Genomic DNA, 26,922 nt, shown 5'->3' on the forward strand with positions numbered 1-26,922 from the left:
TATGGTCACGTTTGATGAGCGTGGTGGGTCTTCCACTGCGAGTAGCACTTGCAGTTGACTTTCTGCGCTTCCATCACAGTAGGATATCACTGATTGTTGACTTTGGAATGCCCAGTTAGTGAACAATTTGCTGAGCAGATATGCTTGCAACAAGGCATCCTATCACAACGCCTCCTTTAAACTCCGTCAGTTTTCCCTGCTCGCAACTATTTCAACCGGACACTGTTGCACTGACTTGGGAGCATCACGTTGCACCAATTCATACCAGCAAACACGTGACTAGTTGCATGCCACGATGCATCTTGTCTATAGTGGTGTCCGCTAACTTCTTTCCAAGCAGTGTATAACATCGTACGTAATTACTGTCTTGTTAATTATATAGGCGATGTGTTTGAAAAATGCCCTCAAGTGACGAAAATTAAAATTGAGGATATTGTATTACAAGTTTGGTTTTAAAAAAAGAAACTGCAGATGGTTCAAAACAGAGATCTTTGCATCTTAATGTACAAGATCTCCCTCAATCTTTAAATGTAAACACTGTGTAATTACGAATGTGTCGTCATCGTATTGTGAACACTAAAATCCTCAAGCGAACGAGCACAGCTGAATGTTGTATAATTCGAGTGTGTATTTGCATGCATTTATTACATATACTTATAGATGTGTGTATGTCAGTTGGTGATCTTCCTTTAATCTCGCTTAATCCGGCTGATCATCAGTTTGCATAAAACAACTTTCCGAGTTTTCATTTCTTTAAATTTAATGTGATCAAATGCCACCTTCTTCGAATCATTTCACACCATTCCTCAATGTCTAAGGTATCGATATTCATTCATTCATTCATGTTTTCGAGTTTTAGGATTTTCGGTATTCCTTCGATTGTTCAGTGAAAAAAGTGAATCGGAAAAATTCCATGCTTTGCTACCTACACAAGTATATAAATAAGCACACACTTTCTTTGGGCGGGATTCACATAAAAAGAATATGCTATGTAAGCAGCTCTGTGCCTCATCCTCGCTCCTTAAAGAGTTTGCAGGCATCTCTGAGATGATTGCTAAAATCCTGAAAAGATGCAGTTTAATTCTTATATTTCTCCCCATCAACAAACTTTCCTCTTGGTTACCATCTACGAAAGATAGACAGCCGTCTCCACCTCCCCTCACTCTCTTTCCCTGGTGTGTACCAAGTTCAGTGTGAGTGCCTCCGCTCGTACAAACAGGACGTTCTGTTGAAAATCGACTACAAGAACACCAATCTTATATTAATAACAATAAACCTGAAAAATCTGGCCTTGCTGAACATGGAGTAGACACTGATCTCGATATCTTATGGTCCAATACTCATCTTTTAGGTTAGTGCAAGTTTAGGTTTGAGCAGTTATTCAAAGAGAGTGCCGAAGTACTTCTGTACGCCCAAAATTAAATCGGAATGACTGTCTCTCTGTCGCCAAGATTTGGTACAGTCTCATCCTCAAAAATGACAGCAGCAACAGCAGCAACGTTTCCTCTTATTCTAATTATTTTTAAAATTAAATTTTATTTCAAATTGTTTAACTTTAAATTTGGGCCTTAATTGTAATCTTATTTTGTTGTACCCACTCGCTAGGTTGCATTCCGCACGTCATTCAGTTCTGTATGTTCAGTTTTGAATTAACATTCTTTGTGGTGGCTTCACCTCGTGACTTTGCGCATGCGGTGATGATGACCAGTTAGGTCTGATCGAAATGTTTGCTGCGATGAAATTATCATATTCTTGTGTGTGCAATAAATCCTTTAAGAGATGTTTTGATGCTTTGTTGTTAGTTTGCGTGTGCGTCTCTAACGTTCCAGCAAGCGTGGTTTGTAGGCTTCGCTGGAAAAAAAATTCGGGGCTTAAGGGATTTTTTCACGAAAGTGGAATTTTGAAGGAAAAAAAACAAGAAAGGAAAAAGTCCCGGTGAAGAATGATTGGGTTCGGATGTGAGATGTGAATTTTAATAAATTTAGAGTGGGGATTGATACCGAGGTGTCAATCCTTACGCATGAGCACGTGTTGAATTTTTCTTTTTCTTTTCTGTGTACACTCATTGGTATTGACCTTTCCCGCCCACAAAAAAGTCCCCAATAAGCATTCACATATACCTCAAGCCACTGTAGTATCGAAGTTCCCCTCCCCTGCTTCCCATTCGCGTCTTCTTATGCAAAAGAGGAGAGAAACGACAGGACGCATTTAATTTGAACTAAGCTTAGGAATCCCTTACCTCTTTAGAGATGAGGTGCTCGCAGACACTCTGTGCTGTCCGGATGGGATTTTTGTCCATAGGTACCGTGTCGGACTGCAGCGTGATCCCTAATTGCTTGATAGGTTGTTCCGCATTCAAGTTTTCGACGGCTTGAACGAAGTTGCCTATGCTGCAGCCCGACTCGAGAACTGCCCCGATGTGGTACAGCTGGGGATTCTCTTGTGCACACACCATCAACCCGCGAAAAAGACCGAATCTCTGGTGGGCGGACAGCAGAGCGAGCAGTTGCACTGTTATGCAGATGAACATTTGGACGCCATTCTCCTGGGAGCTCGCCGACCGCGAGCGATTCGCTCTTCGGAATTGCGGGACCACGAGCGGCGGACTCATTCTTTTTTGGGAACGCTCTCTACCAGGGGGCGTGTCACCGTTCTCGATGCATCACCTGCAAGAAAACAGAAACGAGTGTGAAAAACTAGACAAATTAAATCTTTTGGGGATCGATGCAAAGTCATCTTCCAATCGATCTCTCGTCACATCGATTAGTTGATGACCAAACATTTTGCTTACGGCTCGGACCGCTCACCAGATGTCGAGAGGATGATAACATTTCTGGCAGTGCATGCGCTTGCTCTTGGTTGTGGTGGGCGAAGGGAGGTGGCCTTTGGGAATTGGTGTCCACAATCTTGTTTTGCGAAATATTCAAGGCCAACAGAATTCCCCGCTTCCTTTAATGGCACATTCCAAGCATCCCTTTTCTCCTCTTGGTGATGGAGCAACTGCGTGAAGGGAAGAGGACTGTTTCCATGGTTTCCAGCACAGTGACAGAACTCTGCTGCTGCTACGAGAAGAATTCAAATTATTTTCTGACGTCTCTTACTCGTTGCTAGACAACCAAAGAGTATTTATAGTTTCTACGTGCAGATGACTCGAGGCGGGGAGGAAGACGTTCGTGCAGTTTGTTCTAACTCCGAAATCCTGTTTGCAAGGATGCTTGAGAACGACGTGCTAAACAAAACTTCGGAGCCGGTGTTGCGAAGGTCATGTCGTCACGCCCACGGCATGTCAGAGTTCAGAACTTTCTGGGAAAACCCAACCGTGCGTGCGTGCGTGCGTGCGTGTGTGTGTGTGTGTGTGTGTGTGTGTGTGTGTGTGTGTGTGTGTGTGTGTGTGTGTGTGTGTGTAGCCGAGGCCGGAAAGCTGCTGTCACGAACAGGTTGGAATGGTTGCCATAGCAACGGTACCCTCCTCGCCGGACGAAAAGTAATGGCTGAACATCGCAGTTCGATCCCTTTCCCCTCCCACCGCTATTGTGAGCAGCACATTCCCTACGGTAGACGCAGGGAAACCCGCCAGTGGCTACTCCGACTGCTTTACTGCGAACCCGAGTTGATTGCATTAAGCAGAATCCGCATCCGTTACGTGAAATAAGAAAGAGTCCACACCACTTCCACCCCAGATTGTCTTTTTTCTGTTCCACGGTAGGTAGTTCATAGCTACGTACGATACAACGCCACATTCGCAGGTAATCCGCTGTCATTTCTAAAAACCAGTGGCGGATATTGCAACTACCTGTAAATCGGAAGAGCGCTTACTACATACAACAGCAGACAAAGGAAGTCATCGGAATGCGCTCATCATGAAAAATGTTATTTCCATCAACACAGCAGACTTGTCTCGTCGAGTCAATCTCGATCTTAGTAGTGTTTCAAATGGATTACTTCTGAAGCCGATACTTTTGGATTTTAGGAATTCACTCGTATTGACGGGTGAAGATATGGAAATGATCAGGGAGAACATTTCTCGCCACGAAACATCACCAATACCGTGGCGACAGTTTTCTTCCAAACTGGTTTATTACAAGTCGATTCCGACTGTTCAACTGACTCGATTTGATCTTAGATTCGTTCTGTTTACATTTTTCAGTTTAGGGAATCCAGTTACGTAGAATATTTTAAAGACGTGTGCGGATTTTATTTACGATGATGAAATCCTCTGCGTATGTAGATTAAAGTATATTCTAGAAATAGCCCTGTGGGATCTTACACGTGAATGAACACTGACCTCCCTTCCTGTTCAAATGCATCCGCTTCCTTACAAGGTAAAACTGTGTCAATGATGCAATGGGAATCTTTTTAAGTTTTGCTTATATATCGTTTGCGTACGATTTCATGTCCGGATTTAGACTATAGAAAATATTGCATTTTAATAATTTTAATACAGGCAAGCCAGCCAGTGAACAGTTGACTGGTTGTGGTTAGAAGTACAGTCAAAGCGACACGTTAGCCGCCCATATGTCGTGTGAGTTACTTGAGTGTCCTCTAGTCCCTTTGAGACTGGCTACTTCGTCCTAGCTGGAAAAACCTTTTATCAAAATTCCTTACTTCTTAAATGGGATTGGAACGTAGGTTATTCCAGCCAAAGGACAAGTGTTGCATCGCCCACGCGAGTGCGTGCACTTGGTCCATAAACTCAGCGGACTATGCAGATCGGATTATCGAGACATTAAATCAGGTTTATGTGAAGCCAAATTTCTTGACAGAAGATAGTCCGTGTTGTGCTAAGAGGAATGAAGCTTTCGAAGTGTTGAAAGTGCTCCATAGCTTACATTCTAAGCTCGCACCGTTCTTCCACTAACAAGGACTGTTTCGAAATCGTTGGTTCTGGTTTTTAAGGTGGTTTACACATGAGATGTTTTCAAAGCAGGACAGAGACAGAATAATTCGCGATCTTCGAAGAATTTTTATAACTCCTACCCTCTAAAGATTGTAAAACTGTAGATGGGTTAAGAGATTTGTTTACATTTTTAATTTTATTTATTGATTTTTTTTGTATTTTTGATTTTTACATAATTGGATATCTTACTCTAGAGCAGGCGTGGCCAACTTCATTCTATACGAGGGCCAATATATGATGAGTGGTAGCGTCACGGGCCGCACAATTTTAGACAGATCTTAAATAAAAATAAACTCTGCATTTTTTCATGGCAAAGTTGTTGTTTGCCCAGCCTGCTGTTGGCCACCTATGCTCTAGAGCAGTGGTCGCCAAAGTGGGCGATATCGACCCCCAGAGGTCGATATAACATTGTTAGGGGTAGATTTAGGCTCGTGGATCGATTGGGGGTCGATAGAAAAATATAAGACATCATTGTACGGGTAATATTTAATTCGGTTAACTTCGATTACTTCCATCCTGAATGACAACGAATTAAGAGTGAATCGTGGGAACAGCGACATGAATAGGACCTGTAAGATGGAGCGAGGTCATGAAAATAGTTACGGAGGCCAATCAAGTAGGCCAAAACGACGTTTACCAACAAGCGTCTTTTTTTGCTTATCCTATCATAATTACGTAATAGTAAAATAGAGGGGGTCAATAAAAAGTCAAGAAACTCTTGAGGGGTCAACGGTCAAAGAAGTTTGGCGACCCCTGCTCTAGAGATTAAACGGGGAACTCTTTCAAGCCACTTCAGATCCCATTCCCACAGTGGCATTCGAACTCTCAACCTAGTGATTGGAGAGCGGTTAGGATTCCAACCACCAGGTACAAACACCAGGACCCCCCCCTTCTCCTCGCTCTCGCGCGATTATATAGATAGCGATCTAAATAAGCACATAGTTAAACTAGATTCCGACCATTTCCTGAAAAAAAATGCTAAAATATAAATTTAAAAAATGCTCTTTTAATGGTAATAAAAGGCTTATCTTGTGAATTATAGAAAATAGTTTGATGTCCCTTTTTGAATCCTTGTTGTAATCAAAATAGGTGCGAAACGCCCCCCCCCCATTTAGGAGGTTCTAGACCTTCTTGCAAGACCCGACTTCACGTCACGACGATGCAAGTGGTCAACCTCACTCGTTAGTCCATTTATTTTGCCAACATCTGCCAGAGTACACAATCCGCTGTGGCCCACCAAGTGTAACATCAAAATTCACCTTCGTAAACATCACTTTAGAATCAGCTGGTTGGTGTTATGCCGAAATATTTTGTGTTTACGTTGTGTTCTTCTGGCCTGTTGGAGGAATGAAGAAACTTCACTTTCCAAGATTTCCATATGGTCGGCTAACTCACCTTCAGTTGAAAAGTCTGATAAATGTTTCTGGCATCTTAGACGAGATTCCAACCGATATTTTCCCAACCAGCGCTTCGTCTAAACCGGCTTTATATAAAAATGCATTCAATAATTTCATTTTTTTCCCTCTTCACATACATTAAAACACATTTTAATATGCTAAACACTTTATTTACTCTCTGTTTATTAACGCACATATTTTATAAATAGAGTATTTAAATATTTATAATAAATCAATATTAGAAAATGCGTTCTTCTAATCGAATCAATGCGAGTGGATTTTACGGACATCGAATTCTTTTGACCCGCGCAATTTTTTTCCTTTCGACCCTCGTCAATGAACTTTGTTGACCGCGTGAAATCTCTTTCTGAAAAGAAATAAAATCCTCCAACAGGAGGGTTTAAAAGTGGTGTTTTTAACCAAGCATATCTTTTCCAAGTATTTCATTGGGAAAAAGGATTTCGTTTTCCAAGTCTTCTTTGGAATTATCCTTTCATCCTTTGTTTTTCGGTCTAACTTTCGAAGTACCCCTGTGTAGATCTTTCCTAGTACTCTCAACATGGAAGTTCCTCTAAAAGTTTCGTTTTAAAATTCATTTATCTTATTTTCTTCTAGGAATGGTAAAAGAAAGAATTTCATTTATCGAATTATATTCTTTTTTTTCTTCTCCTCTTCAGATTTACCCTACATCGCTGTTGCAAGTTTGTTACTTTGACAGTGTGGATCATGTTTTCATTTTTATTTTATTTTATTTATTTTTATTTTAATTTTTTTTGTGTGCTGTATGAAAATATAGCGCAAATCTTCCTTTCTTAAGAGTAATTCCATTGGAGCGGTTTCACCACCAAGGTAAAGACCGACAGCGCATTGGTGTGGGAGGTGAACCAAAGCAAAAGTATCTTGGGACTGGCCCCGGATTGCTAAAGAAACAACGATGTGGGACGCCTATTCTGCGGCACGGTGGTTTGCGAGAATGAAGGAAATTATTGACGAGTATTACAAGGGAATCCAAGCTGATCTAAAAATTGACGATGGCCCTTTGCTGCTTGAACGTCGCAAGTTTTGAAGAGCTCAGCGGAGTTTAAAGCACACGTGCAGGATGTCCCAGTTTCAATATCATTTGTACCGTCCAATTCCTTTTCTGTTATATGTACTCTTTTTCTTTTTTTTAATTTAAAGATTTCTTTGGAGCCTCAAAACATATTGACGACTTCCTTCTTTTTTACAGGAGTTCGTGCTGTCTCATTTGTGAAGAACGCGATCACTCCAGACTCTTCCAAACGCATAATGCATTCAATGAAACTTTCTTGTATGTAAATTTATCCACATTCGTAAGTCTGGAATGTGCTCTTTTTGAACTTAACGCTTCAGTATCGTCCTCGAGATGACAACGCGACTTTTCGATTCGAATCGCTGCGTGGACGTCTGTCATCTCATGCCGGGCGGAGAGTTTTCCTTCGATACAGTCGGATATTTTTTTCGCCATTAGACAAACCGACTGCGAGACACACACGATTTTAAGATTCATAAAATAATGTCCTTAGTTGTGTGATTCATAATTTCAACAAACCCCAATTCCCTTCCCTCCCCATTTCCGGAAATGTAGGATTTAGTTTCCGTTAAGTTGTTTGGGCCCACAAAAAAAACAAGCTTGTTTTCCCTCGTCTTGAATGTCCTTTGTAATGCCACCATTTTTTCGCTTTACTGATTTCCCAAATTGCTCCGCATTCACGATCCCCAAATTGAATAAATTGTCTTCTAGTGATCATTTAGAGACGGGGTGTAGTTTTTTCATGCTTTTAGCTTTTTTGTCTTTGTCAGAATAAGAACAGGTATGCCAATCATCATTCCATCAATCCAACTATCACAAAAATCAAAACGAGTTTAAACAAATGCAAATGAAATCCGCGAATGCCTTTTATTCCTATAGGGAGTGGACGAGGTCGTTTTAGCTCTAGTTAAGTTTTGGAGATTAAGGGGACAGTTCAATCTCCACCTGTGGTAATTAGAGATAGCGGGGCCAAGACCAAATCCTGTGAAGAGGGGCAAAGAAGTGCCGCCATCTCGTGTTCCTTAACCCTAACGCAGTAAATTATCTAAATAGTGTAGGTGTAATGGTCGATTTCCTTGCGTTTACTGGACGAAAAACTCGGGTGAGCGTTAATACCTATATTTAATCAAATAATTTTAAGTTATTAAAGCTGCATTACATTTGCTGAACGTATACATTAGTATGGACATACGTAGCATCTTCCATCATTTGACAAAATACTCATAACACCAGCGCTTAAATGATTTCTCTGAAGCTATGTCAATACGAGAGAGAGAGAGAGAGAGAGAGAGAGAGAGAGAGAGAGAGAGAGAGAGAGAGAGAGAGAGAATTTCTTACTATAATAACATTGTTTTCTTACATTACTCTAAATGTACCGAAAACGAGATTACTTATATTAATTAAGAAGTAATTTTCTTTGTCTGGAATGTAAACGCTAAACCATCCAATGTAACATCAGTCATGGATTAAGCAATTTCGGTTACCTTCAAAGTTTGCAGAGATTTGCCCAAAAAAGCATTTGGGTTGTTATACACTGCCATAAAAATGAACATGCAGTGCACTTTGCATCGGTGTTCCCAGGAAGATCTTTGTAAATTATTCGATGTGTTATTCAGCATATACATAGTGAAACAAACGTTTTTTTTTTTTCAGATAGGCGAAGCTCATCCAGATGGATGAGCTTCCTCCATCTCTCTTTTCCGTTAGGGTCACGACACTAACGGAAAAGCGTCAGTGTCCAGACCAACGCTTTTCTGACAAAACAGTGCTGTGCATGTGAAGTTTGTTATTATCAACCACCCAGATACACAGAGAAGAAAGACACACTAAAGACGCATTACTCAGAGAGAGAGATTTGCCTTTTCCTTTATTTATCTTTTTGAGAATATTTTCAAAAACGTCTCTTGCGAAAATGGTCAGATTGGTGTTAAACTTTCCAGCCGAGGACATATCGCGTAACATCGCCACCAGAAGCTTCCCTGGGGATGTCTGCTACACCCATTGCATTCCCGTGATCTATTTCTTTTGTCGTAGAACCATTGCCCATTTTCGTATTTCATTTGCACGAACTCTCTGTTTTACTCGCGGCAATATTTTTCAATCTATCCCACTCCGTAGAGTGCACTTCGTGTTTGACGTCTGTGATACGGCAGTTGGGGAAGGATAAAAATCTTTCGGAAACACACAGAGATGTTTCGGCAAAGCTTCCATTAGGATCCACCTCACGTCTTAGTGATGCTGTTTCGGGGAAACAGGAGGTTGCCCTCGCGACTACAAATCACCCTGATTACTCCATTTGCGGACGCCGGGGCGCGTCTTAGTGAGAGAGAAAAATCCCTCCCCTCTGACCCATGACTGCGAAAGATTACACATCTTACTTTCTTTCTTGCCTTCACGTCTTTTAGAGAGATGGAACGCGGTTGCATTTATTACTCGAGGAGTCTAATTAAATGTACGCTTTGGACCGAGACGACAAAGAGATGTTTCTCCAACTTCGGTTCGCAAAGTTGAGCTCAGCACAATTACGCAGTAGGCGTGATGGGTGCCGCAATTAACGTACCAGTTTTGCGTTTGCACGCGCTGTAACGTGTCACAGCCAAAGAAATAAGCAAAAATTTAAAAATTTACATTCACGGATTTCTGCTGTTTTTTTTAAAACTTGGCAGATTCTGCTTTATCCTTTCTCTTCGCGTCACGTTTTATTGCTGGAATTATTAATAGAAATAAATAAAGGCAAGTCACCTCCCCTACCTTCACCCGTTTGTCCTCGAATTCGAAATGCTATCGCTTCTTATGGAAAAGATTTTCCCCGGTGTGATTATCGAACAGAAGACCGCTGGTGATCTAAAAGCTTGCATGTCCTTTGGAGAGCTGCACTTCATACGGGAAATTCTGACGATACCGTGAAGGAAATCTGTCTACTTTTATTATTATTATTAATCATATATACGAAACTTCTACGTAACTGACGTGATAAACAAGCGTTCTGTACAGAAAAAAAATTCCATAGATAGATAATCGTGTAATGTATCCTGAATAAATGAACTATAACTGATTATAAACTAAATGAAATTATAAACTATTACTAAATTCATTATTACTACTAATAACAGACAAACTGTTGTGCTATGTGACTTGCGCACTGTACAAAGTATGAGATAAATTGGAATCTGAATTGAACCACAAGCGAAAAATTGTAGTGTTATCTGTTAACTCTTAATCTCTTAAATTGTACGTCATTGTATTAAACTGTGCGCAGCGTATTAAATGTATTACATAAATTGAATGTATAATTTAAAAAAATTATTGAACTGTGAATATGCATACAATTTACTGCATTGTACAGTAAATTGTATGCATAGGCGAGCCAATCCATATGTAAATACCATGGATAAATATTTAATTCGTTTAAAAATGTATATTTATAAGGAATTAAGTGCTCTTCGTTGCGTACTGAATATTTGTACTGCGCAGAAAATATCTCAATTTATATTTATGTAAATATCGGTACGTTAATAAACCCTGTCACTGTCAAAAAAATTATTATTATTATTATTACATACGTTAGTTAGTAAACAGGAAAATATGTGGAAATTTGTTTATTATTATAATAAATATAGAAATAAATGCCAAAACAAATTATTATTATTATTATTATTATTATTATTTTCGACGCTGATATTTTCATATCCTGTGTATCCTCTTTTGAAACGAATATTGGCGTGTAATGTTCGACTACGATCTGTAGAGCGACAGCGTTGGTCTGTCTATTCTGGGATTTCCCGGATTATTGATAGTCTCGGACCAGCTGTCAGTGATAGTTAAGGGTGGAGACTGGTTGTCCATCATTCTTCATAAAGGTTTGTGGAGACAAATGGCCTTATCTTCCTTTCGGGAATAAAAGGCGTTAGCGGATTTCAGTTTTTTTTTTTATTTTTCCCTTCTTTCAGTTGGTCAGCTTGGATAATATTTATTGAGAATGACTGCAAGTCGTCGTCACCAAAACATTAGCCACTTTCTCTTTCTAAGAACAAAATGACAGGTAATGACGAGGCTATTACTTCTTAACACACAGTGGGAGAAATAAGGAAGTTACCCTGAGGAATCCCTTCGTTATTCTGTAAGAGAGAACACATCTTAGAACTCTAGTGAGTTATAAGGTGTGTTGATTATCCTTCTGTTAATATTCGTTCTAATTGTCACCCCTTCTCTCTCCCCGTTTTTCCCCGACTTATGCCGAATGGTGTCTGGGACGAGAACCTTCTCGGGTCCTTATCCCTCTGCCTCTCAAGTTTCTTCTACACTCCCTCCCTTTCTTCCTGAAGTTTTTTCCGGTCGATAATAAATGAATTGGAGATGCTTTCAAGTTAGTTTCAGTCTACGAGCCCGTCATAGACTCGTGTAACGCCGAAGTTTAAACGAAGTGCATGCTAATTGAGTTGAGAATGTCAGCAAAGCGCAATCTGATGAGAATGTCGCTCATCAGATTGCGCTTTGTCGGCAGTTATTTCATTGCCGTTGTTATTTCGTTTCAGGAAATCTTATGAACCGCTTAAACTGAGCTGCTGAGTTCAAGTCATTTAGTCGTATTTGCATCTGTTTAATGTCGATTGCGAGCGCATTCGGCTTAATCCCGCACTGCATTTTCGCAGGTGTCTGCCGAAACGTTGCGAATGAAGTTTTAGTGATCGTCATTAGGCTCACTGACTTGTGTCACGTGCTAACTGTACTGCGAGCAAACGGGTAAAGAACGAGTCGCTCCCTAATCGGTAGAGATTTTTCGATGATTTTTTTTCTTAGCGATACTTTGTCAGTCGTTTTCAATAAACATTTGTCCGTCTACCGGAAGTTTCAAAACGCCGGGCTCTGAGTCTTCTAAGTAAAAAAAGGGAAACTCATTCGTGACACGAGAAGCATTCCTTTAAAAAGTCGCAATAATAATAATAATAGTGAAGCACCTTCTTAAATAGCTCGTGAATGTTCCCCTCTTTGATTAGCTGAGCGTTATTTAGAATTATAGTTGCAAGATATAAAACGTGAGTTTCCTGGAAGAAAATCGCCCTCACAAGTAATCGACTAACTCACGTGTTGTAAAGCCTTTTACGCAAACGATTCGTTGGATTTCGGCTCCAGGAACATTTATATGAGGCTTTTGAACTGAAGTGCAAAACAAACAAATCGCTCCAAAAATACATGCAGTTCACAGATCAGACATGTTAGTTTATCAGATAGGACTATCCCCGTTCCTAACAAAGTGAAGTTAACAAGAAGCCAAAGACCATGGCTGTAACGGACCATTAGCCTCATACGTAAGCTATTATTTACGTATCCTCTTCATGCCAAAAACGGCCGAAATCCGTTTCTTCCTGCGCCACCAGTTTGGCTTCTCTGCAGCTTGTCCAGTGAGCCATTCTTCTTTCCTTTTCTCTCATTCTCTGACAAGTTAATTTAGCCCTTCTCCTTTTCCGTTATTCTTCTCTGATCCATGTCGAAGCCACTCTACGAATCTCTCTGCTGTCCATTCTCCAATCCATTTACATCTGCGTAATTTTTTTATTTCATCGGTGATGCTTTTTTTGCTCAGTGAGCTTATATAAGTTATCGTTTATTACATGTTAGGGCCAAACTTTTTTAATATTTTACTCAAACACTTTGAAAAGGATTTAATTTAGTTCCTGTTTAGGTCATCTTCTATGTCTCTGATCCAAATATTGAAGATCTTTATTTTGGTTTTTTTCAATTACCACGAAAAAAAATTGAAGAAACCTCTCATGGCAGAAGAATCTCTAAAACAACAATTATTTTGATTTCATTGTGGGATTTTATTGTTCTGTTATATTATTTTATTTGGTTGTTCAATTTAAGCGCTTTTATCGTGATATTTATTTTAACATCAACCATTTCAGCTGCTTTCTGCAAGTGTTCCGATTTTGTTTGTTAGAAGTGTATTTTGACGAAATCAAAACTCTGTCCTCGGCAAGATCTCGAGTTTCTGACTATGACAGAGGATTCCATTTAATCTCTCCTCTTGCACTCTTCTCATAATCCAATCAATGACCTTGTTAAACACAAACAAGATTACAGGACCCTGTCTTACACCAGATCTTATCCCAAACAATCCGGATGTTGTTTGCTGTGTAATAACAGAACTTTTACATCCTTTATACATTTCTTTGATAATTCTCACTGATTTGTCAGGAAATCCGTAGCTTATCACAATTATCCGTAATGTTTCTCCATCAATACTGTCAAAAGCTTCGGCAAAATCTCTAAAATTTAGGCAGAATTGACTTCTGAATTCTGTGCTTTGTTCCATGATGTTCCTTAAAGCAAAAATGTGATAAAATCTCAAACTTTCCACCTGTTCTACACAACCAACCAACAAGTTGGTGTACAACCAACTTGTTCATGCCTTAATACTTCATTTTTAATCATATTTTTAATAGTTTACAGAAAACGTTTGACAGTAGACTAATTCGCCTCTAATTCTCACACTCAGTGAGATTTTTTTCTTAGGGATTTTAATTATGATTGCCTCTTGTCACTGATACTTGAACCAAGGCCTCCATTTTTTTCTTAGACGCTCTAAACTATTTTTAGCTTTTATTTCGTCCAATAATGAATTCCTGACCGTCTTTAGAAAGAGCAGCCTGCTTTGTCATATACATCTTTTGTAAGCATCTTGCAAGTAAATACTTTATCCGCTTTCTCTGTCTTATATTTCTCGATATGCGAAGCTTGGAAGTGCACAATAACACATTTTTATTGCACCAAGTGTATAAAATACACGAGGTAAGCCTTGCGATATATTAATATATGATTCACGTGTGAAGTCTAATATTTCTTTCTCTCCTGCTTCTTCTCGTTCCCTTCACTTCCCGACGCGTTCGTTACTCATCTTTTCTTGGTCTCTGAAGAGAAAACAAGACCAGCGAGGGTTTAGTCCTTTCTAGTTTGCTGTACGGCATTAAGGTGCATCGCTGAAGGAGTCGGATATCACGCCTTTGACGCCGTTCCTCTAATGGATGATAAGTTCTCGTTATGCTCTGACACATACAGCGTCGGTTGTTCGGTCCGTGGCGGGATTAGGCCCGTCAAGTAGCCATCTGTCAACACAGTCAAAGGTTGGTGTCGCCAAAGGGCAGCGGTAGCAATCAGGCTCGAACAGCGTTAGCCCCGGGGCTGCGAGCTAACCCGGGACACGTTGATCGCTGTCTGATTGAAGTAGAAGGACAAACAAAAAAAAGCGGTCAGCACTCGCGCGTGATTGGATTGTGGGCTTTGTTAGTCTGTCCGGGAAGATTACTTGCACAGCGGAGAAAGAAACGCCACTTGGGGGCAGACAGCGTAGGGGCTGTCACTCTTGCGATAATTCATAGACTGTTCTAGGAAAGTCTGAAAGTGTGGCGATTAAACATCTCCAGAAGGAGTCCATCTTCGCTCTGCAGATGATAAAACATCTTTCGTACACCTCATTTTACTTATTCGAATGGAGTTTTATTTCTCTTCTTCGTTCTCCGATTCTTTACTTTTGAATTCCATAGGAAATCCAGCCCTTCTCCAGCATTCTTCGAAGTATTAGAAAAATTAAAATAAGTTTTATTGATTGAATATTTTGTTAAAAATTGACGTAGCGACATTATGATAAGTTGATGGACTCAAGTTTCATAAATGTAAAGTTAGGAGAAAACTCGATTTTAGATCTCACGTTCGAATGTTCCACTCTAACCAGACCTTTTTCTAAATATTACTATTGCGACGAATTAAAATGAGAATGATCAATCCGATGTAATTCACTGCAATTTCGATACCCACATGTTGCAAGGCTTGTTACTCCTCTATAAGAAGACGTAAGAAGCTATATTTCTTCAAGCCAGAATGCCTCCGATAGAGATCGTCCCCTTTACGTGTGGCTATACCCACATACACCTGTGCATGAAGGAGAAAGAGTGGTTCTTCTAAGCTTACCACTTGCATAACGAAGAAATATATTTATTTTCATTTATTTATGTATTCTTTTTTGAAATTCAGACTTCAGCGATGTCAAACACTGGTTGTCTTTACGTGAAAGGAGGGATGGAGGGAGGGAGGGAAGTATGTAACACCGCGGTTTTCAAGTGCCCCTGCTAAGTGTGCATATTCATGGATGTGCAGACACCAGCGCTGTCTGACGCGATCTCGGCAGACCTCCCCGGGGAGGGGAGGAGAACGAAAGAAACTTTCTCCATAACCATACATCACTTTAAGAGTGATGAAAATATCCGGTGACAGGATGGGCGCGCAGCACGCGGAGAAATATCCGGCCGGCATTATCTGAGGGAAAACAAAAAACATTCCTCCAGTTGGCGATGGGCTCATCGCGTTCCGCTAACGCAACTGACGCCCGAGGCAGACATGCGCACAGCAGTGATGGTAAACAAATGACGATGCACCCAGAATTCCGATGCAAACCAAAAGGATGTTTACGCCGATGGTCTCTGACGGTCCAGTTGAGCACATGCCCGGCGCTGAATACGCAATGGCTTCCTCCTTCTTTCACTCTTGACCAATCCATATTCCTCCCCGGTAACGACGTTAGTCGTGTTTATGTTTCGGGAGTGTTTTCTTTTCTGCGTTTTAAGCTACTTTAAAGTAGTCCGCAAGTGCTTTCGGTTCGTTGCTTTGCGGTGTCTTCGGCCTTTTCCAAGGGACAAACTCCAAAGAGGTGTTTAGCGATTCATGTCAAGAGACATTATTTATCCAGAGACCGAGAGGAGCTTCAGTCCGAGCTATAAATAGTTGAATAACGGCAGAGAGCTTTCGTTGACCCTGCTCGGTGGATAAGAACAGCAAAGAGCTTCGAAAAGTGCTGCGTCCAGCGGACGTCTGGGAGGTTAGTCAATTACTTACGAAAACAAAACAGAACCTTCTAACACTGAATGGCGTGCACGGTGAGTAAATAAAAGAGACTCGCGCGCAGCAAACAGTCGGATGGCGTGGCCTTAAAATTCTCTCCAGACGGGCGCGGTAAATGAGACATCCGGGTTAGGGAGGCAGAATATCTGTTCTCGGATTAAATGCTCGGAGCCAGGTTAATAACGACGTTGTGGGGAGATGCAGATAAAAGGCGAAGGGAGGGGAGATATTAAAACGCTTCGTTCCATCCAGCCTTTCGTATCTGCTGATCTGACTTACAAACACTTCAGTAACCCCCCCCCCCTTTCCTTGAACAACAGATGTCAATAGCGGCTGCTAAATATAGACTTAAGCGCTGCTTAAAAACTGCGAGGCAGTCGGTGGGCGTGCGCGAGAGAAAATATCAAGGACCTTACGAACAACGATGGGTTCACGCGTGTCTCGATGAGAATTGCCGGAGGAGAAGATGCCTGAATGGCAGGTTCCGAAATCGACGATTTTCTTCTTTCTCTGGGGGGAACCAGATTGAGGGAGAAAGAAAGAAAGGGAAAAAATAGAGGGAAAGGATGGCTACGAGTCTTTTCGTGAGCGAAATCTCTCGAAAAATGGATAGTAATAGCATCCTAACCTTTAACCTCTCAGCTTCGTAAAGTACGTATTTGAAAACAGGAAACCCCCTCATCTGAACGGAAGGAAATCCCCTCACTCTGGAACGCTGCCAAAACGAAACGACTTCCTCGATAATCTACTTAACGGAATCCTCCGTGTGATTTGTCCATTCGTCCCTCTCTCTCTCTCTCTCTCTCTCTCTCTCTCTCTCTCTCTCTCTCTCTCTCTCTCTCTCTCTCTCTCTCTCTCTCACACACACACACACACACACACACTTTCTTATTCGAGAAGAGCTCAAACGACGGATTTAAAAGTTCTCATTTGCGAGACCTTTTGAGGTGCTCTCCTTCGGGGCAGGAAATGTGTTCCGTCATATGGATGAGGTCGCCACAAATGCACGTGCGTCTAAGGTGGGCAGTTGGAGTTTCTTTTTTACTTTTTTTTTTGTGAAATACAAATTGTGCTTTGGACTCGTTCTGATTGTGCCAATTGGGAAACGTAAGGTGTGGCCTTCAGAAGATTATTCGCCCGTAGAGAAACGAGAGAAGTTTCATCGCATCCCCAGAAGAAGTTCGCTTAATGAGAACGAATCAAACACTCGCGGAAAATGAAGCATCTGGAAAGAACGACTCCCACAGAATTTTCTTGTTAGCAGCTTTGAGCGGAACACCTCCTCTCCACCTGCAACAATCCCATCCCGGTAATGTTGCAAAGAATGCAAGGGAATACCACGCGCGTGGTTATCAGTCCACACAAAAAGCAGAATGTAAAGGAAAAATTTCTCTTTGATACGAAAATAACGCGCACTCTGGATGCAGTAGTGGAAGACATCGTGTTCAAAAGTGAATACCACATGCGCCTTGTTCACTTTTGGCATCATTTGATGACAGGATCAGACTCCAATTATTTGGTTAATATCGTCACAAAACTTGTTCACTGAAAAAAGTGTTAGAAATTGGGATTTATTTTAATTTTCTAAACATATTGGAGGACGAATCAAGGAAGAGCTGCCCATGGATGGGGCTGAATGTTTTGAATCCGCGGAAACAACTGGCAAGGGATTTGGTCTCGCTCAAGTTTCTTAAGAATTAAATTAATATGAACTATTGAAATTAAAAAAAATTCTTCTCGTGGCTGAAACTTTTGTTGAGTATACGAAAAAATTCCAAGAATAAAAATGTCCTTAAATATCGATGCACGATGAAAGAAAAGTATTGCGTCATCTTACGTTAGTTACGAAATTGCCCACTAGAGTTTCGACTGCGCTGATTAAACGGAATGACGCAAAATAGCACTAAGCATGCCATACTGGGAAGCCGTCCGTTTCACCTTGCGGGAAAATTGCGAGCTGCGGGAGGAATTGTTTGAAGTGTTGCCACAACAGGAATGAGGTCGCTCGATCATCCCGATGATCTTTCCGGTGTAGTAACAGGATTCTTTCACCCGACAGGTTCTCGATCCCCTACCCCCCTCCGTAGGCGGGCTCAACAGTCTACTACAGGAAATCGAAGCGCGACATTTTGGCCCTCGGCGAGTCGATCAGCGGAAGACATCTGACACCTAGAGAACCGGATATTAAGCCGCAAGTACGTGTCAAGAGTTGGCGACTGAAACCAGAGCTCGTTCTGTATCGGAAAATCAAATGAGATGCAGATAACAACACGGCGTGTGTGGCTCAAGACGGCGGTGGCCCAAATTACAAACGGTAGGGTCATCATTGCGTGCAGACACGACGGAAACGGCGATGTTTTCTAAGAAAGAAAAATAAAATGAAAGACATTCGTATAGAGCAAAATCTAGTAAAACACAAGATTTTACTAAAAAAGAAAAAGAAAGCCAAACACTTGCGAATGTTCTTTTCTACTCAGCAAATGCATCGCAGTTCTCCCGTGGCACTAGACAGAGAGAGAGAGGGGGGGGGGGAGAGAGAGAGAGAGAGAGAGAGAGTACTTCCGAAGGATGGCAAATATTTTCTTCACTCGCGTTTGAATTATACTCAGATTCTGCCATTGATTCGACCACATGACGCTCAGAGATGTTATTCCGATTATTGCTTTAGGCCACTTTTCAACGCAGAAAACAACACAGTTTTGTGCGTTGCTCGGATGTCTTTAGTGAAGTATTCGAGTCTTAGCATCCTATTGTGCAACGGAAATTAGGCAGTCGAGATCTGTTCTGTTGAATTGCGACCGATCGAAAAGTAGACCTCCGTCGTTGCACTAACAGCCGTGCAATGCGACTAAGTTATGGCATTACATCGACACCCATAATCCGATAAAAGGAGAAAAAGAAAGAATTGCTGAGAGGATTTGGAAGACGCGGAGTTACTTCAGAACTTCCAGCTGTAATGGAGTTCAAAGATATCATTCTTCACAAATATATTCCAATAATTGTTGGAAGCGATCTGTAATTAGGCCTTTATTATTTCACTCAATATAGGTTGGATGATTACTCATAACCAATGCTCTTTCCTTTTCATCTGATTTATATTTAGTAACGAGCAGCACCTTTTTTTATTCAAGTTTCAAACTCATTTTGGATAGATCGTTTTAAGAAAAAAAACGTGTTGCGCTGAAACCGTTCTATTAACCACTTTGTCTTTATCTTTGTTATTAAAAATGTAGCTTTTATGCTTCTTGACTACGATGTGCATTTTCCACCTCAGGTTCTTCTTTTTTTTTTTTGTTGAAAAAATACGTGGATGTGCTCTATCTGTTCTTGGATTTGAGCCGATTTGCATAAGAATTACAAGAAACTTGCCTGTTGTCAGGAACCTGAATTGAGAAATCTGCATCGCTTAAAATGATGCCTTTTTCTTAGGGTAATTTCCGATTAAACTTTCAAGGTATAGGATCCAACCAGAAACAGCTCTTCGGGGTTGCGTACATGCCAGAATATACTGCAGTTCAAAGAAATTGCGTGGGGAATTTTATACACCAGAGATAAAGGAAACACGCGCACAGCGAACCGCCCTCGTTCATTACCGCACCATTTGCTGGTTTCTGATTTATTTTAAGCCAATCGTCAACATTCTTATTGCTGATCGAGTAATCTTCTTTGATTAATTGCGATACCCGCTGGGTCGATCTCTTTCCTTATTAATTACGGGCAGCTTTTTTTTTTGGTGGAGCGACAACCACGGGGAATTTCTTTAATACTTCTCTGGGGATCAAATATATTTCTCAGTATTCTGTTCAATTACGGTTCGATGTAACGAATTCAATTCACTGTCGTCATGTACTGCAAAAGCGCTTATCAGTAGCTAAGGGATAAAATATCCCAACCACACGAATGCTCCTTGAAATACCTGCAATACTTAGAATTTATATTAATTTAGTTAATTTATTTTCTAAGCAGATCCAAGATGTCGGCGTGGTAGCATAAGTTCTTTCCCGATTGACAGTTCTTACTGCATTCGCATGCATTCATATAACGTTTATTATAATATTTGCAGTCATATGGAACCATTTCTTATTAAAATAAAATTGATTTACGTTTTACCTATTACTGCATACGCTACTACTATCTACATTTAATCCTAAACTTATGTAGAGTATTTACAATCTCCATTCAGGGAACATTTGAATTAATTTTGTGGTTACGATCGTGTATGGATATAAATAAACTCGTGGACAATTTCATTTTGCTATTGGACACTTCGCATTTTAAAAATTACCAGTTTTTAATTCTGTAGTATTGAGACTGCATTTTTTTAAATCTTTCTATGCAGTGTCTTACAGCCAAACCACTTGGCTTTAAAAGTTTCTACCTTTAGTAAATGGCATTTAGAACAGGACAAACCTTCGCAAGTGAAGACGGATTAGCCGGTTTGGTATTCCTTCCCGAGTCAACCGACATAACACGACTAGTTTTTAGCCTTGTTTTCAGAAAAGAATTTAACGCATTTTACCCACGGAATCTGAAGTGAAAATCATGCACTAAGTGAAGACTTCCGTGCGAATTTTTTGTGATAAATTGTAGGTGATCGAGTTGCTGACGTACATTATAAAAAAGGATTGATCGGAGCGTATTATTTCTGCTCTTGTGTGTGTTCGTTGCGCATAGCGTTATTTCAGATGGACACAAACAGCTCATAATACGAAGATCACACGTATTGCAACAGTAACTCGTGGCAAAAGTAAGGAAAAGTTCGCTGTCATCATCATCATCGCGATAATCGACTTCTGCGGAGATTAAAGCGGTTACTCAGCTGAAGCTGACGTAATTCCTGCAAGAATATTCTACTTCATGATTTTTGCATCGAGATTCAAAGAATTTGTTATTTATTTATCTTTTCGGTTTGGCTTTTGTGTCCCAGCACGGTGACTGCCACGAAATGTCAACTGTCCATCTGTCGAAGGTAAATCCTGTGCTTAAAGTTGGTGCACACTCTCTAAGGGATGATTCAAGCTACGGTTTAACGCGTGGAAAAATCTGCTTAGTCCTGTTTGCAAACGAGTGCTTGCAGATAAACACAGCAGAAAAGACGAAGTTCGCATTTGTCAGTTTCTATGGAAACCGCCGAGGCAGATGATAGCAGACTGTTGGGATGCTTCGTATTACATTAAAATGGCCATTTTAATACAAATTACGAATGTAAATGATTTTTCTACAAAAACGATTTGGAAGAATTCGTTGGTGGCAAAAATAGCAGCAATCTCGCCTCATGTTTCTCCTTCATGGAAAAGTTAGCTGAAATCCTAAGAACGTCTTTAGTCCGACGGCATTCTAGAACTTCGATAATAATTTTGAAACACCCCCAACCCCCTTCCGCTGTAGTTTTTATGTCTTATTTTCCACTCATTTGAACAGCGCCTCGTATTAAGAAGTCCTTTTCGTCGCAATTCATTCATCTCCCCCAATTATTTCTTTAAGGGTGTTCGAGGTAATGTGCACTCGCACGCGCACCAAAATGACCCAGCCCCTTTTCCTCGTCCTGTGTTCCATTGTATGCTACGCTTCTGCGGCACAGAACATTGCGACCACCCCACCAGCACAGCCAATGTCACGCCTGCAATCAGCCTTGGCGACTGTGGCTCGCGCGTAAGTGATGGTGCACGCTCGCAAGTCGGATGCCCTTCGAGATTCTGCACCGCATGCGTCGGTAATTTGCAGAGAAAAAGACTCACCTCGTTTGTGCTGCAGCTTTCAAAGAACGGTTCTGATCGGCATCAAGAGAACTGGACACAGAGATGTTCTCCTTCCTTAGTCCATTCTGGTATCAGCATCCTGAAGATACAGGGATGCTCTCGCTCTCTATCCGCTGCTGAACTCTTTGAGATGCTGAAGCCCAGAAAACAACTCGGAACGAACTGAACAGGTGCTGCCATCTAAGGGCATCAAAGGAAACTAAGCCGCGTCGGGCAAAATTTTCTCGTAATGGAATGCTGGGAAATATGCTCATGTGGTCACCGTGGTTTACCGGGGACGAGTGTGGTACAGCTAATCGCGGCTATCTTTAAATGTGTCTTAAACTCGAGGCAGGGCCGCATTTATACTTTTGGAGACCCGAGGCGCAACATCATTATGAGGCCCTCAAAAATAAGCATTTTTTTAGATTATTGAAAATAAAAGTCAACATTTCCATAGAACTCATTTTAATCACACAATACAACATTGGTATATTTGCATTTTAAAAAAGTATAAAAATAAATCAGTTCAAATTTAAATAAAAAAAAGTAATAACTAAAAGGTTTTTTCTGGCTTTAGTTTTAGCAAATATATCTAAAATATCATAATTGATCGAGTCCATTACATCTGATTCAATGCATAATAACGACAGGTCACTTGTTTTATTTTGGTGCAAGTTGCTTATTAAATAATTTTTTTATTCGTTTCAACACTGAAAATGAGCGTTCAGCACTTTCATTTAAAATAGGCATCGTCAAAAATATTTTTAAAATTGTTTCTACGTTCGGAAAAGTAGACCTTCACCCATCGTTTATGAATTTGTGCATATTTTTAATTGAAGAATTTTCTTCCTTTATCATTATTAAAAATTGCTTAACTTCATCAGTAAATTTTTCTGGATCAATATCTGTCTCATAAGTTTGTAAAATTTTATCAATACTAGTCCTGTACTAGTCTAGTTAATTTCCAAAATTAGCTTATCGCAAATGACATTTAAGTGTTCACAGCGAAATTTTCTTTTCCATGTAATATAATCTCATTGTTAGATTGTGAAACTTCGTCACTCATTTTTTTTTTCGTTTTTTAGTTCTTTCCTTTTCATCTTTAAATTTTGTCTCATCTGTTAATAAATTCGTTTCTTCATTTACAGCAGCAAAACTATTTCTGATACCTAAAATAAAACCAACTAAAGAGTGTAACAAATTATTAGCTAAAAACAAATCCATATGGGGATCTTGAAGAGATTTACTAGTAGCATTTATTCGTTGTAAAATTTTGTCCCACACAACTGTTAAAATTGCTGTTTCTGGTTTCTCAAAATGCTCAGCCAATGATGAACTCTCTAATTTAGAAATAGGTTTTTCATGAGGAGAAATGGATATTTCAAGTAATGCGCCTTTAATTTGTTTATATCCACGTTTCAAAGCCATTATAGCGTCAGCTCTTGCGGACCACCTCGTTTCACTTAGTCTTTTAACTGTTAAAGATTTATTTTCTAAATGTTTAAGGAGTATTCCCCATCTTCTTGTTGAAGATGGAAAGTAATTATATACATTTTGAATAAAACAGAAATATTGCACTGCTTCCGGACAAGATTCCGCGCCATAGTTGCCAATTGAATTTAAGGAATGACTAGAGCACGGTATATAATGTGCAGAGGGACTACGTTTTTTCATCCTAGCTTGTAAACCTGTATAGATACCTTTCATATTGGCAGCGTTATCATAGCTTTGCGCTCTGCACATTTTTATATCCAAAGATAATTCTTCTAATTTTTTTAATACTACCTCTTCTAAATATAAGGATTTATGTTGTGTAATTCTGATGAACCCGATAAATGTTTCTGTAATGTCAGAATTTGCGGCAACATACCTAAATATCATAGCTAGTTGTTCATTATGGGCGATGTCTGGCGTTGAATCGAGTATTATTGCAAAATAAGCAGCTTCCTTAATTTCTGATATTAATATTTCTGTTGTTTTTTTAGCTATTAACGCTATGAATTCATCACAAGTATGGTAAGAAAGATAATTTGATCTGCCAGAACCACAGTTGGCGTACATTTTCATGTGATGTTTTAAAAAATCATCAAATTCACTTAAATAATGTACACACGATAAATAATTTCCACAAGAATCAGAAAAAATATCATTTGTATTTCCTCTAAATGCTAGCCCTAGTTTACTCAGTAACTTAATGGTAGCTATTATTATTTTTAAAACCTCTCTCTCCAATAATTTTCTTCAGATTGTATTTGTTTGATCATTCAGAATCAATATCGCCAAAGAAAATCACTTGATTTTCTTTGGGGATATGTGCACATCGCTCGTATATGCTCAGTAGAATGCTCGTGATCACATAAGGTTCGTGTTATATTTCCCCAGTCATTAAAACTCTTCATTAAGCTATTATTTGACTTAGAAAACAATTTACAAACAAAGCAGTAAATTGCTTTGCTGGTTTCTGAAAAAATTAACCACTCTCGTTTCTCCTTTGTTCCATTCGCCTTTTTACAGTAAAAATGTGAATCATTTACATTTCTGACATTATATTCTATTGTGTTCTGTGTATTCGTTTTTTTTTTTAATTTTCGATTTTACCAACATTCTGGGGCATATTAAAATATGCTTTAAATATTATTAAAATATGCTCGATAAACTGTTCATTAATAGTAACACTGCTATATCGGTAGGATAAGAGATAGCTGGCTTGCTGGTAAGTACAGAGTCCGATTGAAAATTTTCTTCAGAATCCTCTTGATTTGTTCTTTCTCTCCTTCTATGTTTTCCACATCATTTTGATGTTCTTCGTTTTCACTTTCATCTCCTCCTGATAATGAAACCAATGTTTCGTTTTCATTCTGAGAACTGTGAAGTACAACTTCAGTTCTACGAAATTCTTCATTTTCAGAACGCAAGAAAGAAAAATTTCCCCCTTTTGACTGTTTTTCATTTTCTCTAAGTCGTTTTCTTTTACTAGCTCCGGATTCAAATTTTCTAGGCATCATTATGTGTATTAATCTATCAAAACGAAATATATTTATTAAATCCAAAATAAATATAAATGAAATAAACAATTACGTTAAAAGCTTAAAAAATACAAACATAGAAACAGCAGCATCTTGGTTTTGTTAAAATAAACGAGTAACAGTAAAATAAGAATAATAATTAATTGAATAATATATTCTTACCGACTGCAACAACTACTTTAACCATATGATTAGGTATATATACTTGTATACAGTATACTGCTTTACAAGTACTAGCCAAATAACTGTAACTAAACAATCAGTTTAATGACCGTTTTTTGGAATTTTCTTTACTGTTCTGCGATATTTGACACGTTTTGGTGCACAATTTATTTATTGTGTCTTTTCCCAAAATTAAAAACGAATTTAACATGTTTACAATAAATATTAATATTAAAAAAATCTTGGTAATATTAAACTAGCAATCTTGTAAGTCATTTTATAGAAATAAATGTGTAACTTATATCGATGGATTATAAATAATAATGCAACTTCTACGATACTTTATATTTAATATTAAATTTTCTAAATAGTTTACAATCTTTTAATGTAATTCTAAATATATATATTATTTACACTTTTAAATATTCCATGTAATTGAATCATAATTAAAATAAAGAAAGATGTAATTAAAAGCTTTCTGTGAAAGATTTCAATTGCAGCGTTGATTATTGATTTTGCGAACGTTGATTTTGTTTGACAAGCTTCGTTGACAAGCGTCATAGTTGCTACAAAAATTCCAAGTACCGAAAAAATATTAAAAGGTATGGTAATAATTTAATTTAAGGATAAAAGTTTTTTTTTGTTTAAAGAATTTAAATGCAATCAATTTAACCTTTTTAATCAAGGTAAAAATTGAAACTTCATGAACTGTAAAGTTCAGATATTCTCACTAAAAATAAAAATTTTGAATTTACGGTAATAAAAATTATAGCAAAAATCATCATATTTATGGAATTACAACATTTATTTATTACAAGATTTATTCAACTCCAGCTTTGATTTTTTAAGTTGCAGTAACGAGCATAATAATTCCAGCTTTAGTAAAAACGTAGAGGCAATAAATAGACGATAACTTGCAATGCTCGCTAACATCCACTTTTTTACTCGATATTTTACCCTAAAATGATTAGAATCTTGATGCACAAAAAATGAACTGGAAAATCAATTTCATTTATAAATAATAATAAACTTTAAATTCAAATGCTCTGTTTATGTGATATAGAAACTGCTCTTACCCAACTAATTAATACGAATAGCAGCAGCACACAAAAAAACCTCTGTTGTCTCTGGAACGTGTTTCGAAATGATCGCAAAAACGTTCTTTAACTCAAAAACTTATTTACTCTGTTTACAATTTCCACTTATTAAACTCCTAGTATACTTGCAAAGAGGTTAGCTAACTCTCTATTAAGTTACTTTTACAAACTGTATATCAACCTCAAATATGCCAATAGATTCTCTTAATGACACTTCGTTACTGTCAATCTAAATCTTAATTGTCCAACTAAAACACGTTATAAGAGGAATTGTACAAAGGTATATAACTTAAAAAACCTCTGTATCGCACATTCAGTCAAAGGTCTTGCACAAAAAGTTCTAAGGCAATTCTCTCATCTCAGATCTTGAGCTTCCTTCAGGAAATCTGGCTTCAAAAATATCTCATTGGGAAAATAGCGGACTGTAAACTGCACCCTGCAGTACTCATATACAGCTACGGCAAAAAGTTATTCTCCCACGGCAAAAAGAAAACTTCCGAGCGAAGGTGCTTCGGGTAATTTGTCTCGCCTTTTCTCCTCTGCTTGGGCTCGACAAAAATGCCTGGACGACTAGCTCCTTTTTCTGCCGCCTCCACTAACTCGAATTGCCGCCAACTGTCAACTGGGATTCCTCTCTGGCCTGGAAGCTTTTCTCC

The 26,922-nt window shown here is 39.1% G+C and overlaps 1 protein-coding gene across 1 annotated transcript in view; it reads right to left on the reverse strand.

Moving 5' to 3' along the window:
- LOC150105230 (glutamate [NMDA] receptor subunit 1-like) overlaps window positions 1-2,455 on the reverse strand; it is a 550,508-nt gene extending 548,053 nt beyond the window's left edge. The window contains exon 1 of the mRNA XM_090395141.1: window positions 2,240-2,455. Coding sequence (XP_090251267.1) covers window positions 2,240-2,455 — 216 coding nt within the window. The remainder of the gene's footprint in view (window positions 1-2,239) is intronic.
- Between the last annotated feature and the right edge of the window lie 24,467 nt (window positions 2,456-26,922).

This window comes from Typopeltis vanoorti, chromosome 7, assembly GCF_054136105.1.
Source record: "Typopeltis vanoorti isolate ZY-2024b chromosome 7, IOZ_Tvanoo_1.0, whole genome shotgun sequence".
In the NCBI taxonomy this organism is placed as follows: domain Eukaryota; kingdom Metazoa; phylum Arthropoda; class Arachnida; order Uropygi; family Thelyphonidae; genus Typopeltis; species Typopeltis vanoorti.